Below are 13,971 nucleotides of genomic sequence, written 5' to 3' on the forward strand. Positions count from 1 at the left end.
TTTGCGACACACTCTTTGCTATCACTCTTTTTCACTTTTTATATATTTTCAAACAAATCTCTCTCTCTGTAAGATCGAAATTCAAAATCCATATCCACTTCTCATTTAACGTCCCCAGATCTTTACCTCTGCTCTCTTCCTGTACTCGTAATTTAATGCTGCAGTTTCTGACAAGAAAGATTCAAACTTTTTACGGAGACTTGTTCACACTAGTGATGTGAGAATTTAGGATATGAGCTTTGCAGGTTTGTTTCTGCAACCTCGTCTATTTGTTTGAAATAATGAAAAATTGAATGTTGCTATGTTTTATGTACATGGATGGAATTGAATGAGATCGGACCCTTTGTTTTTGCGCGTCTAATGTGTGTTTGTAGGAAGTGAGGTCTCCATCTTTTTCTTGAATCCTGGGTTTGTGTGTGCGCTAATGGTTTTGTCATTGAATTTGGGGATTTTTGAAAATGGCGGTTCGGCTTGATTTTTGTAGGGTGATTCGCATAGCATATTATTATCCCCTTCATGGATACTTAGAGGAGCAAAATGAACACGAATTTGTGATAATCTCTGCAAATTTGATTTGTGAAGGGTTTCGCCGATCTTAATTTGGGGTCTATTTTTGTTAGCTTAGCTATCACTGGAGTTATAATGATTTTATTTGTTTCCGTCCAATTTTTGATCACTTCGCATTCCTAAGAGTAAAGATTTGAAACATTTGTTTCACTCTAGCAGATGGGTGTCACTTGATTTATCTAGTGTCTATCTAGAGAATTTCACGTTCGAGTAAAGAACTAAAATGGAGGTTGAGAAGCAAGGAAAGGGAGGCTTTCTTCAGTTGTTTGATTGGAATGGTAAATCTCGCAAGAAGCTCTTCACTAGCAAACCTGATCTACCTGGTATTCTTCTTCTTACTGTAACAGTCATATAGTTTTAATGTAGTTTTGACTGTTTCGGTGTTTGAATGTCGTTTTGGGTATTGCGTGCAGAGAGTTCCGACCATGGAAAAGATAATTGTCATGGTTCAGTCATTGCACGGCGTCAGCTGGTAAATCTCTTGAATTTTCTTCACTCGCAGTGGGCTCAAAGTAACTATGTAAGGTTGTGGTACTGACTTAATTAGTTTTGTCGTGTGCTTGTATGAAGGTGCTTGATCAAGGCTTCCCTCTTAATGCCACTTGTGACAATGATTATCCTTATGCTTCTTCAGCCAGTGGCGACTCAGAACAGGGAACAAAAGCACCTGGGGTTGTTGCACGTCTTATGGGACTGGATTCCTTGCCAACATCAAACGTTAATGAACCTTGTTCTAATCCGCTTTCTGACTCCTACTCATTCAGAGATTCTAGTTACTCAATGGCTGTTCCTGCATTTCATGGCGAACATGATATCGTAATCTTTGAGAGTGTGCGGAATAAATTGGATGGATATAGTCGGAATCCTTTAGACCTGAGGTTGCAGAAGGTGCAGAATCGACACATAGAGAGGTTTCAAAGAGAGGTATTGCCTCCCAAATCCGCTAAGCCCATGCCTGTTACTCATAACCGGATCATGTCTCCTATCAAAAGTCCTGGGTTCATTCCACCTAAAAATGCGGCTTACATAATTGAGGCTGCTTCCAAGATAATTGACCAGAGTCCAAGGTCAACCACTAAAGGCAATTTTTCGTCACTTGGATTGCCTTCTGGTCCATTTAGAGTTCGGGGTTTGAAGGAGAAACTCGAGTCTGCTCAGCGGTCTTCTCAAGCAGCTAATGCATCCCAAAAGGTGAAAGAGGAGAATTCAAAAAATATCAAGAAACAACTTAATGCCCGGGGTAAAGGCCGATTAGAAGACAATTATCAGTATAAGGGATCTGAAGAATCCAAAAGGGCTAGTTCTCAAAGATCAAAGAGTAATGAGAAACTAGTTTCTCTTGCAGTTCAGACAAAACCCAGCATCCATAAAAGAGATGGGTCAACTTCTTCTGGTAGCAGAAGTTCTCAGAAGCAAAAAGAACACAATGGGTGTGTAACTAGGGATCTTACACATGCACAAAAAAAAGTGGAAAAGCAAAGTTCATCAAGAAAGCCTTCTGAGGCGCTCAGGTTGAATAATCAGAAGCAAAATCGTGCCTCAGGCAACGATGAAGAAAAGTTGGAATCTTCTTGTTCCAAGCCGAAGGAGAGACAAGAATCAAACTTGTCCTCCAATTACATTAATGGGCGTACTACTAATAGGACTGTCAATAAAATTGTTTTCAATACCGTGGCGACATCAAGAAAGACAAATTTTGTGGCTGCTGATCCAGGCAAAGACGCTTCTTCGGTCAGAGCAAAGACAACTTCAAAGAAAAGATTACCTATCAACCAGAATGTTCAGTCTAGTGGAGGTGTTGCTTTAGAAGCTATGGCCATTAAAGATGAAAAATCTGTAAAATGTAATGTTTCCTTTGAAGGTGATTCCAATTGGGATGGAATTGACAGGAAAAGTAGTTTTGATGTCGTGTCATTCACATTCACATCTCCAATCAAGAAGTCTGTTGGATCTAATTCAAGTGCTGCAGTCTTGGAAGAAACTAGCTTGCTTTCTCCCAGTTACGATCCTTGTGTACGCGAATCTGATTTAAGATCTTCTGCAACATCCTCTTCAGGGTTCAATGTTATAGGTGGAGATGCTTTAAGTGTACTTCTGGAAGAAAAACTTAAAGAATTGACTTCTAGGGTCGAGCTTTCGCAGAAAGACGTGTCAGGATCATCTTCTTTGTCCGTTAATAACTATGCAAACATGGGCCCTGCAGTTAACTTGGTGGAACGAGAAGCTCTGGATGCATCGGATTGTGCTTCTGTTGACAAACCTTGGCTCCAAGCTGATCAAGGAAGCAAGGTACTGCACCTTCCTTTCGTATCTTCTTTGCTAGTTTATACTATATCGATAACCTATGTCCTTGTAAACAGTGTTTTCTTTTCTGTTCTGGTAGCATCATACTGTAAAGAAATGAAAATTAGATAACTACTTTATGGCCATGAACTTCAGTTGAAAATTTATGGGAGAGTTTAATAAATGGAGAATCAGTATTCTGAGTTCAAAGGAAGTTGATTCCTGAGAAGTGATGGGATGCTTATCTCTAGTAACAGATTTCATCCTTCTGAGACGTTCCTCTCTAATTATTGATTTAATCTTCTTTTTTCTCGTGGCAATTCCGTAACATCTTTTTACCTGCCAATTTCTTGCAATAGTTAATCTTTAAATGTAATTTCTCAGGTCTTTAATCAAGCTCTTTCCTGCTGCTTTATGTTTAGCAAAGGTGTGATAATTGACTAACCCTTTCCATGAAAACATTAGATATGACTACCATAGATATCTGACTGGCCTACAATTTCAGCAACAAAGACATCTCACTAGAGAACAATGTCATTAGTGAAATTTTCTCTATTCACTTTGAATCACTTTGCCCGGAACACTGTTTCATATTGTTGCATGCTGTTTAATTCTAGTGTTATAACTCAAGGAAAAGCGACAGCAAATGTTGTTCCCTATATCTCGCCATCTCGGGTAGTCAGCTATCTTCTACTACTATGCAGCATTGATTGTCAAAAGAAAAGGAAATCATAATGTACACCTTTTGGCCAATTTTTTATGTCGCTCTTTCTAATACATTGTGTTGGGGCATGGAAGATTATATGGAGCCCATATTTATTTACCTTCGTCCTTGGCACTACGCTGTCTTTACTGTGATCTTGGCTAATTCATGTACTTCTGCATCAAGTAGTGAAAGTGAAACAAATTAAACCATAAGCTTGAAATCTGTAACACATGGATTAGAATGGTCTCAGAAATGGCCCAACTTGAGGCTTTATGTGGTCAAGTGGAAATGGTGAGAGTATGCTGGCAAATAGAAAAAGTAGTATCATCTGAACATTAGTGAATATATCGTGCTATAACATCAGACAGGGATAACTGTCACAATTATTTGCACACAGAACTATGTGCATAATGGGGTGTGCAGGTTTCTTCTCCTATATTATTCTTTACTACTAGTAAAGTCGACACCTTTATTTCTGTCATTTGCCAGGGACTAGAATACTTTGCAGGAGCTGGTGATAGTAAAAACTTTCAGAGACACCTGTATTTGCAAGGGTCCCCATCACTCTCAAGTCAGCCTTCTCTGTCAGGAGCTAGTTGTGACTCATTTGATGTTGGCAGAAGCTCAAGTGATAAAGGTATGATATCAAATCTTTTTGATTAACTTGGTTCTCATGAAGAACGAGAATATGCAATACCTAATCAAATTTCAGAATATGATCCGGTTTAACCTTGTTCTGGGAGTTTTAAGATTTTGACTCAGCGAAAGGGTTTATCTATACCCCTTGTTTTTTCATATTCAGATAAAATTGATACTCTGATGATTTAGGTCAAACGTAGTGCTCATCGCTTGTCTTTTGTGAAGGAATGAATTGGAGATCTACTAGGAAGCCTCACATAGCTGAAGTTGATCCAGAGATATCAGATACAGCCTCCTCACTGTCTGTTTGGTCTATGTCCGAAACTGCTTCTTCCAGCTTACATGTGGTAGAATCGAAAGATTCTTCAAACTGGGAATTAAAATACATAGAAGATATTCTCAGCCATGCAGAATTGTCGGTGGAGGAGTTCTCTCTGGGACAAGCTCACAAAATCGTAGCTCCCGACCTCTTTATGCAGCTGGAGAATCAAACAATGGAATCGTACAAAGGCATGGAAGAAAATGCGGTAGAACGTAAGGTATTGTTTGACTGTGTGTGTGAATGCCTAGAACAGAGATGCGGGCGGATTCTTGATGGAGGCCCAGAGTTCTGGGGCAAGCAGGTGGCAGTGTTACATAGAAGGCAATGGTTGGCCGATGATTTGTACAGAGAGATATGGAGGTGGACGAACTCGGAGGAGCTGATGGTGGATGAGCTCGTGGACAAAGATATGAGCTCGAAGAGCGGGAAATGGGTGGACTTTGAAGTTGAGGCATTTGAAGAAGGTGTAGAAATAGGAAATAGGATACTAACTTGTTTGGTAGATGAATTGATTGATGATTTCTTGTTGTAATTGCTTACTCATGTTTGCTGCCAATTTCTTGATTCTTTCTAGCTTTTTGGTTTGTGTCAAGAATCATGCAAAAATCATTGTAAGCCTAATTCGGGAAACTTGAAAAAATCCGTTTATACTAAAGTGGCTGTTTATTTATGATTCTTTTGCTTGATTTTCATTGTATTTGATGAAATTTACAATACGAGTTGATAGTGTTTAATCATCTCTAATATATTAAGTAAAATATAAAAAACACTAGGCAGATCTAAATTCAAAGAATGTTTAAGTGTGGAAGTAATTTATTGCTAGGCTAAGTGTTGAATCTAAATTGCACGTGACTCTAAAGGTTGGCACCTAAATTGCAAATAATCTTAAAATAGGGGCTAGTGAGGTGATGTAAAAAAGAGGGTAGGTTGACAATTAATTAAATTAATCCACGTTTTAATAGAAGGCTGTTAGAGCATCCACAATGGGGCGCCCTAAAGCCCGTCCTATGCACCGTTATGTCAGCATTTTATCCTCCTCCACTTTCACTTGCAGTGGGACTCCCTAAGCATTTTACTATTGTTTTGTTAATTAATTTAAATGTTTTCAAATATATAAATGCAAACTTAGAAAAAACACAACGATTAACTAAGAACGGTAAAAAATTCATTGATTATAAAAAGTTACACGGATTAGAAATAAACAAAATTGACTATCCTACAAAAGCCTCAACTTCCGGCTCAACTCATCGATCAACCTCTGGAGGAATTCGGCTCTGGGGTATATATAAAACAAAATTTTCAAATTTAAAAAAAAAAACTAAAACGTGTTGCATCGTCCGCGCTTCGTCCGCGGACTAAGACGCATTGTCCGTCGTCCGCGGAGCCACAGTAGCGGACGATAGCCCGCCCGACGCATCGGGCGCGCTAGCGTCCGCCCCACTGTGGATGGCTTCATTGCTTATAAAGAAATGGTACTATGATTTACTTTTAGTAAACTATCGGGTGCGCTATCGTACGACCCACTGTGGACCAAAGGGCTTCATTGTTTATAAAGCAATGATACTATGGTTTACTTTTAGTAAACCAATGATTAAATAATTATGAATAAGTTTCTATTGTCCTCGCATCCCAATAGCTAGAATCCTATGTTTGATGTATCCTGTCTTAAAAAATCGATTGGTGCAAAAAAAAAGGATTGATGTTCCTACTTCTAGTGCATTACCACTCTATAAAGTAAACTACTTTCAAATTCTGAAAAAATAAATAAATTATACTCTACTTTGAAATCATATGAATGAACTCTGTATTTCTTTTTCTGATAGGCGGATATCAACATTTGATAGATATAAAATTTATTTACACGGTAATATGGAATCAAACATTTAGGTTGAAACTTCCCTGAAGAAATTACAAAGGAAGTAGATTAAATAAATTTATTTAATCCTTTTGAAAGGAAAATAAAAAAGATTAATAAACAAGTGCAGGAAGGAAATGGGGTATAATCCCCTATAATAAATTATTTACTCAAAGTCAATATTTCCATCTGCTCTTCGTCTTTTCACGCCAAATGTTGGATGGTTTCATAATATAATCAATACTGTCAGACTCACGGTATATATCAAATGGCTGAAACTAGAATTATTAATATAATAATAGTATTACTTAACAATTTTTATATTATAAAAATATTACTATCACGTAACAAATTCTTAACATTCTTATGATTTTAATAATAAAATAACATTGTTTTGTTATTATTAATTATTTTTGAACATTTTATAGATAGTACGACAAAACTATTTATTTAGAAAATAAACATGTATGGATTACCTTAATCATAAAATATATATATAATATGGATCACATACAGATTGCTTTTATAAATAAAATACACACAAGAAAAAAAAATTTAATCATTGAAACTATATGTGTATAGTATGAGTTAATAAAATTACATCTACTGTAGTAGTGGAGTAATATTTATGCAGAGATTGATGATAGCATATTCACAACAAAACTTTTGGAGGAAAACTATTAGAAACAGAGAGAAAGAGAATAGATCAAATTAAACTTAATCTTTTATAATGACTAAACACACTATAAATATTTAGTACTATATCGTTTATAGGGATAATAGTCAATCTTGGAGCCAGATCAAAATACCGACATCCTCCATGATCTTTGACATAATTATTTGTCAGTAATGATAAATTTATTTTAACTAAATGAAAGTTTCTGAATTATCCACAAATTAGTGTATGTCGATATTGATTGATGTTTTTTAGTTTCAATTTTAAATAACCTCATTTACACCAAAACTTCTTTCCATCTCTCATTCATTCTGTCTCACGCATGCTTCGTTTTTGCCCTCGATCCAACGGTTTTAGCCTCTACCGTCATTGTCATTCTAGTGATGTCACTACCTTCACCACATCATTTGACGTGCTTTACATAAAGCGTCAATTCTTGTAGAAGCTTATCAACTAATATACTCTTTCCGTTCTCAAGTTTGTTTTTTCATTTTAGTTAGTATACTAAAACCAAATATTTTAACTTTTTGAATATTTTTTTTACCACGTATTACATTACAAATGATACATGTCTCTTTATTCATTAATACTTTAACTATTTTTATCACGTATATATTGCCCCAAGTTTTTATTTTTAGATGAAAAAGTGAATAGGAGTATAATTTAAAAACGGAAGGGAACCAAGTTTTCGTAATATTTATGGTAACGGCAAGTTATATTTTATATAGGGATCTGAAACCTGGCAAGAGAAATAATCGCGGTCTTTTTTTAGATTCGCCGTTTTAATTGTATATAGTGTGCTATATAAAATATGGTAAATAGAAACTATACTAATTTGCAATAGAGTGATGCTAAATGGTCATAATGTGGCCGGCCATAAAAAGTTAATTTAGTCTATTTACATGTATAAAAAATTAGAATTATCGATATAAACTTATATGTGTGTGAATGGACTTGTGAGTTGATACTTATCTTTGAATTCCATTACGTAAAACACATTAATATCACGAATTAGTGTATACGTTGAGAAATAATCAAGAAATGACAGTAGTAATAAGTTGAGCAAAAACTACGAAAGAGTAACACTAACATGTTGAACAACAAATAATGAAGATAATATAAAAGTAAAACCAAGTTGTATTAAACCAAAAATTCAAAAAAAATCAATTTTTTATGTTATTTAATTAATTTATGGCCGGCCATAATGTGTGGCCACATAGCTTTATTCTTTGCAATAATGCATGAAGGTTCGGATGAGTAATGCATTTATGTTTGAAACGGTCAGAACGTTCTGATTGGTGACCCAGGTTTGGCTGGCGTATTAAATGAATAATAAAATAATTTACAAAACAAATGATTTACTCATAAATGAAAAACTTATTTTGGGTTTGCAGAATAAATTGACAGCGAAGCTTGTATTTATATTTGATACCCATCACTCCGTTTATATATCTCCTCCCCACGCGCACACACACACACACACACACCCCACCCCTCCTTCTTCTCCCCCGTCAACGTTCCTAAATCATGGAACACGAGATCGAAAACCCTAACGCCGTCGACGACATCGATAGCTGCTGCTCCACTCCCTACGTCAGCGCTCCTTCTAGTCCCGGCCGCGGCGCTCCCCTCTCTGGATTCTACTACAGCGCCCCCGCCAGCCCCATGCACTTCGTCCTCTCCACCACCGCTCTCAAATCCTACCCCTCCGCTGCTGCCGCCGCTGCTGATTCCAGCTGCTTCGACTTCGATTTCTCCGCCACGCTCCCCTCCACCGCCGCCGCCTCACCGGAACACATGACCTCCGCCGACGAGCTCTTCTTCAACGGCCAGATCCGCCCGATGAAGCTCTCCACGCACCTCCAGCGCTCTCAGATCCTCGATCCGCTCATCGAATCGGACGACGCCTTCGACGACGACCAGATTTTCCCCCGCGGCAGGGATCTGAAGCTCCGCACTGGATCCCTGCGGCGCCGCACCAGATCCATGTCGCCAATGCGGAGCCAAACGACGCCGTTCGATTCCGCCAGATCCAACGCCGACGACGACAAATCCGGCGAAATCCGCGCAATCGCCGCCGAGGAGGAGAAAGGAGCCGACGGAGCGCCGTGCGCGTCGAGGTCGTCGTCGGCGGGGAGGAGCTCAAAGCGGTGGATTTTCCTGAAAGAGTTTCTGTACAGGAGCAAGAGCGAAGGGCGAAACGAAGGGCACAAGTTTTGGGGATCTCTGTCGTTTTCGCCGGTGAACAAGGAGAAGAAAATGGCGCCGTTGGCGAGCAATGCGAAGGCGAAGGAGGTGAAAAAGAAGGCGGTGAACAGAAATGAAGGAGGTAAGAGGAGGTTGATCTCTCCGTCGGCGCATTACGCGGAGAAGAGAGCGCAGGCGGAGGAGATGAAGAAGAAGACGTTCCTTCCGTACAGGCAAGGGCTGCTGGGGTGTTTGGGGTTCAGCTCCAAGAGCTATGGCGCCATGAATGGGTTTGCTAGAGCATTCACTACTGTTTCTTCTAGGTAACAAGCTCAGTCAGTTGTTTCCAGTCACTATTTTACTGGTATCTCTTATTCTAAAATCATATACACTACATGTATTTCACGCCATGGAGTAGCGATTGCGATACAAGATCTTGCTTGAAAATTAGTATTTGTGATTATATATTTAGCCTACCGATCGACACTTTATATAGTGTTTATATGTTATAGAGAGACTACTCCATAATTTTTCTCTTGTTTTTCAATGCTTTGTACTAAGTTGTAATAGCAATCGTTCATCCCTGCTGTGGAGGAATAAATCAATGGTGATGGAAACAGTCGATATTTTGTTGTCTTGACCTACCACATCTATAATTGTCACATGGGATGTAATTAAATGCATCATACATAATTTAAACCAACATCAATAATTCAGACTGAGTTTTTCATATTATGAAGCAAAACTTTAGATATGACTAATCTTATCTCTTGTTCACTTATGTATTTCTCAAAAGCTTGGCTTAGACAATTTAAGTAGAAAAGCTCTAAATTCATGAAAGTCATAGAAATTGTGTTTTAGACTTACAAGCTTATCAAACATACCTTTATAATGTCAAATTATGTTGTACTTTATCAATCTCATCTTCACAATTATGACTATTTAAATTATAGATAGATTCTACCTTATCCCATATTATACTTATCTCACTATTATAAAGCCATCTATATCTAAAATAAATCATAGGGGTTAAAAATAATCTAACATGTACATGTGCATGTGCTTTTAGATTTTTGACACATGAATATAGGTGCTTTTTAGTGATTTAGTTGCATTTCCGGTTGTATTAAAAGTGGCAAATTTAAAGGATCTTATAATTCTTACCACTTTACATGACAAATCAATCAATTGTAGAACATATTGAGCAACACGTTATATCCAAGATAATTAGACACATCACATATGTTTGTGTCGCTTGGTTGAGGTCATTGAAAGGAAGTAGTAACTTCACCCATCACATACATAGGATTTTTCCTATAATAGAGGGTGCGGATTTTCTAAATCATTTTTAAGAAATACTCCTAATAAGTGATTTTCTCATTGTTTTAATTGAATTTAACCTCACTTGCCATCCATTAATTTCACATCCTTTTTTTAGTAAAATCATTCAAAAATCTGATTAATTAGATCAATTATTTATGTAAATCTTTTAATACTCTATTATTCACTTACATGATAATGTCAGATCTAAAGTTCTAAACAAGTATAGAAATTAGTGGACTTTTTCAAAATTAAAAAACAAACTAATTCGTGTTGTCCGGAAAAAAAGTTACATATATCTTGAGTTTTCTAGAACACATGAGAGTATTCAGGATGCTTAATTTATTTTTCTGATAGATTACTGATGATACATTCCACGCACTTTACATATCAATAATATATTTTACATCCTTTATTATCAATTTTGATTAGTCCATATTAACATTATTAATTTATTTTATTTTTATTCTAATGTTATAAAATATCAATGTTATTAATTTTATAAATTACATAAATTTTAATTTTTATTTGTTCAATTTTTATAACTTAAAATAAATTAATAAAACAACAACCTGAAATTTAATTTTTAGATAATTTATATTTGAATATCAATTTTAAGGTATTGAAATGAAAACTGAATAAATAAATCAAAATAAATAAATTGTATATTCAATGAGAACAATGCTCACTTAAGATATGTAATTAACAATATAACATTAATGTCTCTCAATAAAGATAAACTCGCCGTGAGTAATTATTTATCAAATGTAATACTTGTATTAAACCAATTAAATTAAGTTCAAAAGCAATAAAAAGTACTAATACACTATACATTTCATAAATATATGTAAAAATAGATTAATTTCGGTAATTGCAAGTTTGATAGAATCATAAAAGTGAAATGAAAATACATAATTTAGTTGTAGAATATTTGGTAAGTGAATTATTTTGGTTTTTGGAAGTACACTCACATGCGTCTAGGACGACTCTAAATTTTATTAATTGATAGGCCAACTGTGTTTCCCAATAAAGTCATGGACCTACAATTTATGTAATCGGAGAATAGTAATTTAGGCCATACACTACGATTTCTCTATACCGTCTCTTAAACCGTCCCTTAACTACTATTTGAGCACTATTTGAGGGTCCCACTGTCCTTTTTTCATCCATCCCTTAACTAAGGGACGGAACCTGCAACGCTCCGTCCCTTAACCGTCTCTATACCGTCCCTTAATTACTATTCATTCAATTTCATTTATAAATTTTTTTTCAACCCAATTCAATTTAAACAAACACACTTTATTAAAATTAAAACAACATTACAACTTAAAATTAAAAAAAAAAACGAAGACATAATTAAAATTCTAAAAAAATAAAAATGACATAATTTAATCTGCTCCGCCAAAGTTTTCCCAAATGTGCTCAATTAGATCCTCTTGGAGTTGGGTGTTTACCCGAATAGCCAACCGTTCTTGTATAGACGGATGCGCTCCACTTCGCGGCGGACTACTTGCGGTTGAGCTTCCGGGGGATTCGGGGTCGAACCAATTTCCCGCATCGGGTCCTTCGTCTCGGACAATCATGTTGTGCAAGATTATGCACGTATACATGATGTCGACCATGCTCTCCATGAACCACGAACGAGCCGGGGCTTTGATGATGTTGAAGCGCGCTTGGAGAACCCCGAACGCCCTCTCCACATCCTTGCGCGCAGCCTCCTGCTTCTGCACAAAAAGAGCCTGCTTTGGGTTCGCAGGCCTGCCGCACGTCTTCACGAAGGTCGGCCACTTCACGAAGGAACTGACAATCCTCCGTGGTTGGCCTCCGGAGAAATTCGTCACTGAAGGCTGCCCGGACGCCTCTGCAGAAGTTGAGCAAGCACATGCGCCCAGTGGTGTCTCCGATGTGCAGGTATTCGTTGAATATGTCGGTCGTTTGTCCAGTCGCAAGCTGCCGGATGGATGCAGTACATTTCTGCAGCGTCGTATGGCTGGGACGGCCGACCCCGTCGAACCCTTCTCGGAAGAACTCTTCCATGGCCGCCAAAGTATTCGCTCTGTGGAGAAATAGCAGTTTCCGCATGCGAAAACGGCGACGGAAGTAGATATCTCCCCAAATCGGGTTATCGCAGAAGTAGTCGCGTACTAACCGTGCGGCGGCTTCCTCCCGGTTCCGATTGATGTACTTCCGGGAGCGTCGTGGGGGTGGCGCGGCTTCCTCCGCCTCTCATCGTCGATCTTCTTCGAGTGATTGTTCCATTAATTGACGCATTTGCTCAAAAGGATCCATTTGTTTGAGTTGATTGAAGATGAAAATTGGAGTGATAGAGAGGATTTGAGAGGAATAGATGTGTGTTTGTGTTTGAAATGAGTATGAAATAGGATTATTTATAGAGTAAAATATATAAAAAAAAATTTAAAAAACGAAAATAAAAATTTAACGGTAATATTACCGTTTGAATTTTTTTTTATTAAAAGTCGATTTTTTTTAAAAAAATGAATTATTGCGTTATCAGTGACGACGCCCACTCGCGGGCCAGCGAGTGGGCGTCACGCACGCATGGGGACGAGACACGTGTCGCTGGCGCGTGGCGGGACAGCGCGTCCCGTGTCTCGACGAGACGGGCTACGGGACGAGACGGGCGCGGGCTAGGGACGGGATGGTCGCTGCAACGCGTCCCGCGGAGGACCCGTCCCTCAGGGACGAGACGCGAGCCCGGCGCGGGACGCGTAGCGGATGGTCTTACACACTATAGTAAAGCGAAATTTACCTCAATAAACTACTCACAATGGACAAAAAGAGCTGAACAAATGCATTCAGTAACATCTAACTGTTTAGTTTATTTTATATGCCACTATTCATCCTTAAATAATTCATTCTCTTTACTACTACTTATATATCTCAGGACACTTTTTATTGTATTCTTTACTTTAAAATTAAAATCCATAATCCAATCGGGTTCTGTATTCATCGATCCTATTATTTTATTTTTTATTCATTTATTATTTTAATTTACTTATTATATATATATATAATTAAATTACATAATAAATTAAAGTTAAATAATTAAAATCATATTAAAGCCAAAAATTACATAATTAATAGCACAATTTTTTTAAAAAAAATTACATAATTAAAATCCTGAAAAAATTGATAAAATACATAATAAAACTAGATACTCAAATATTTTTAGAGTATAGTAATCATCATCAAGTGTGCTTATAGTACTTGCAGCCTCATGTTGCTCGTGTCGGCATTTATGGCTTTATGGAAAAGACTATACACAAGGCTTCTACCCGCTTCACGAACCTCTCTGGGTATCGAGTGCCCACTGTTCGAAGCACTGTCTTGTCCATTGCCTTGACCCTTTGTTATATTCGTTCCAATCTGACATTGTCGCGGTTCTTAGCTCATCC

General features: G+C 37.4%; 2 protein-coding genes across 2 annotated transcripts; both read left to right on the top strand.

Moving 5' to 3' along the window:
• On the top strand, positions 1-5,190 carry LOC121792410. The gene is made up of 6 exons (XM_042190336.1): positions 1-245; positions 727-890; positions 981-1,039; positions 1,138-2,856; positions 4,046-4,193; positions 4,421-5,190. The coding sequence occupies exons 2-6, from the start codon at positions 791-793 to the stop codon at positions 5,047-5,049; spliced, it is 2,655 nt and encodes an 884-aa protein (XP_042046270.1). The 5' UTR covers positions 1-245; positions 727-790; the 3' UTR covers positions 5,050-5,190.
• A 3,385-nt stretch (positions 5,191-8,575) lies between these two features.
• Positions 8,576-9,562, top strand: LOC121779045. The gene has a single exon (XM_042176398.1). The coding sequence runs from the start codon at positions 8,576-8,578 to the stop codon at positions 9,560-9,562; it is 987 nt and encodes a 328-aa protein (XP_042032332.1).
• The last annotated feature ends 4,409 nt before the right edge of the window (positions 9,563-13,971 follow it).

The sequence above is a fragment of the Salvia splendens genome, chromosome 2 (assembly GCF_004379255.2).
Source record: "Salvia splendens isolate huo1 chromosome 2, SspV2, whole genome shotgun sequence".
Lineage (NCBI taxonomy): Eukaryota > Viridiplantae > Streptophyta > Magnoliopsida > Lamiales > Lamiaceae > Salvia > Salvia splendens.

What these genes read in the sequence shown, in the direction of transcription:
- LOC121792410 (XM_042190336.1), top strand. Translation starts at nt 791, where the DNA reads ATGGAGGTTGAGAAGCAAGGAAAGGGAGGCTTTCTTCAGTTGTTTGAT. An exon ending in TAGCAAACCTGATCTACCTG is followed by an intron (nt 891 to 980) that starts GTATTCTTCTTC and finishes TATTGCGTGCAG; the next exon opens with AGAGTTCCGACCATGGAAAA. An exon ending in AAGCTGATCAAGGAAGCAAG is followed by an intron (nt 2,857 to 4,045) that starts GTACTGCACCTT and finishes GTCATTTGCCAG; the next exon opens with GGACTAGAATACTTTGCAGG.
- LOC121779045 (XM_042176398.1), top strand. Translation starts at nt 8,576, where the DNA reads ATGGAACACGAGATCGAAAACCCTAACGCCGTCGACGACATCGATAGC.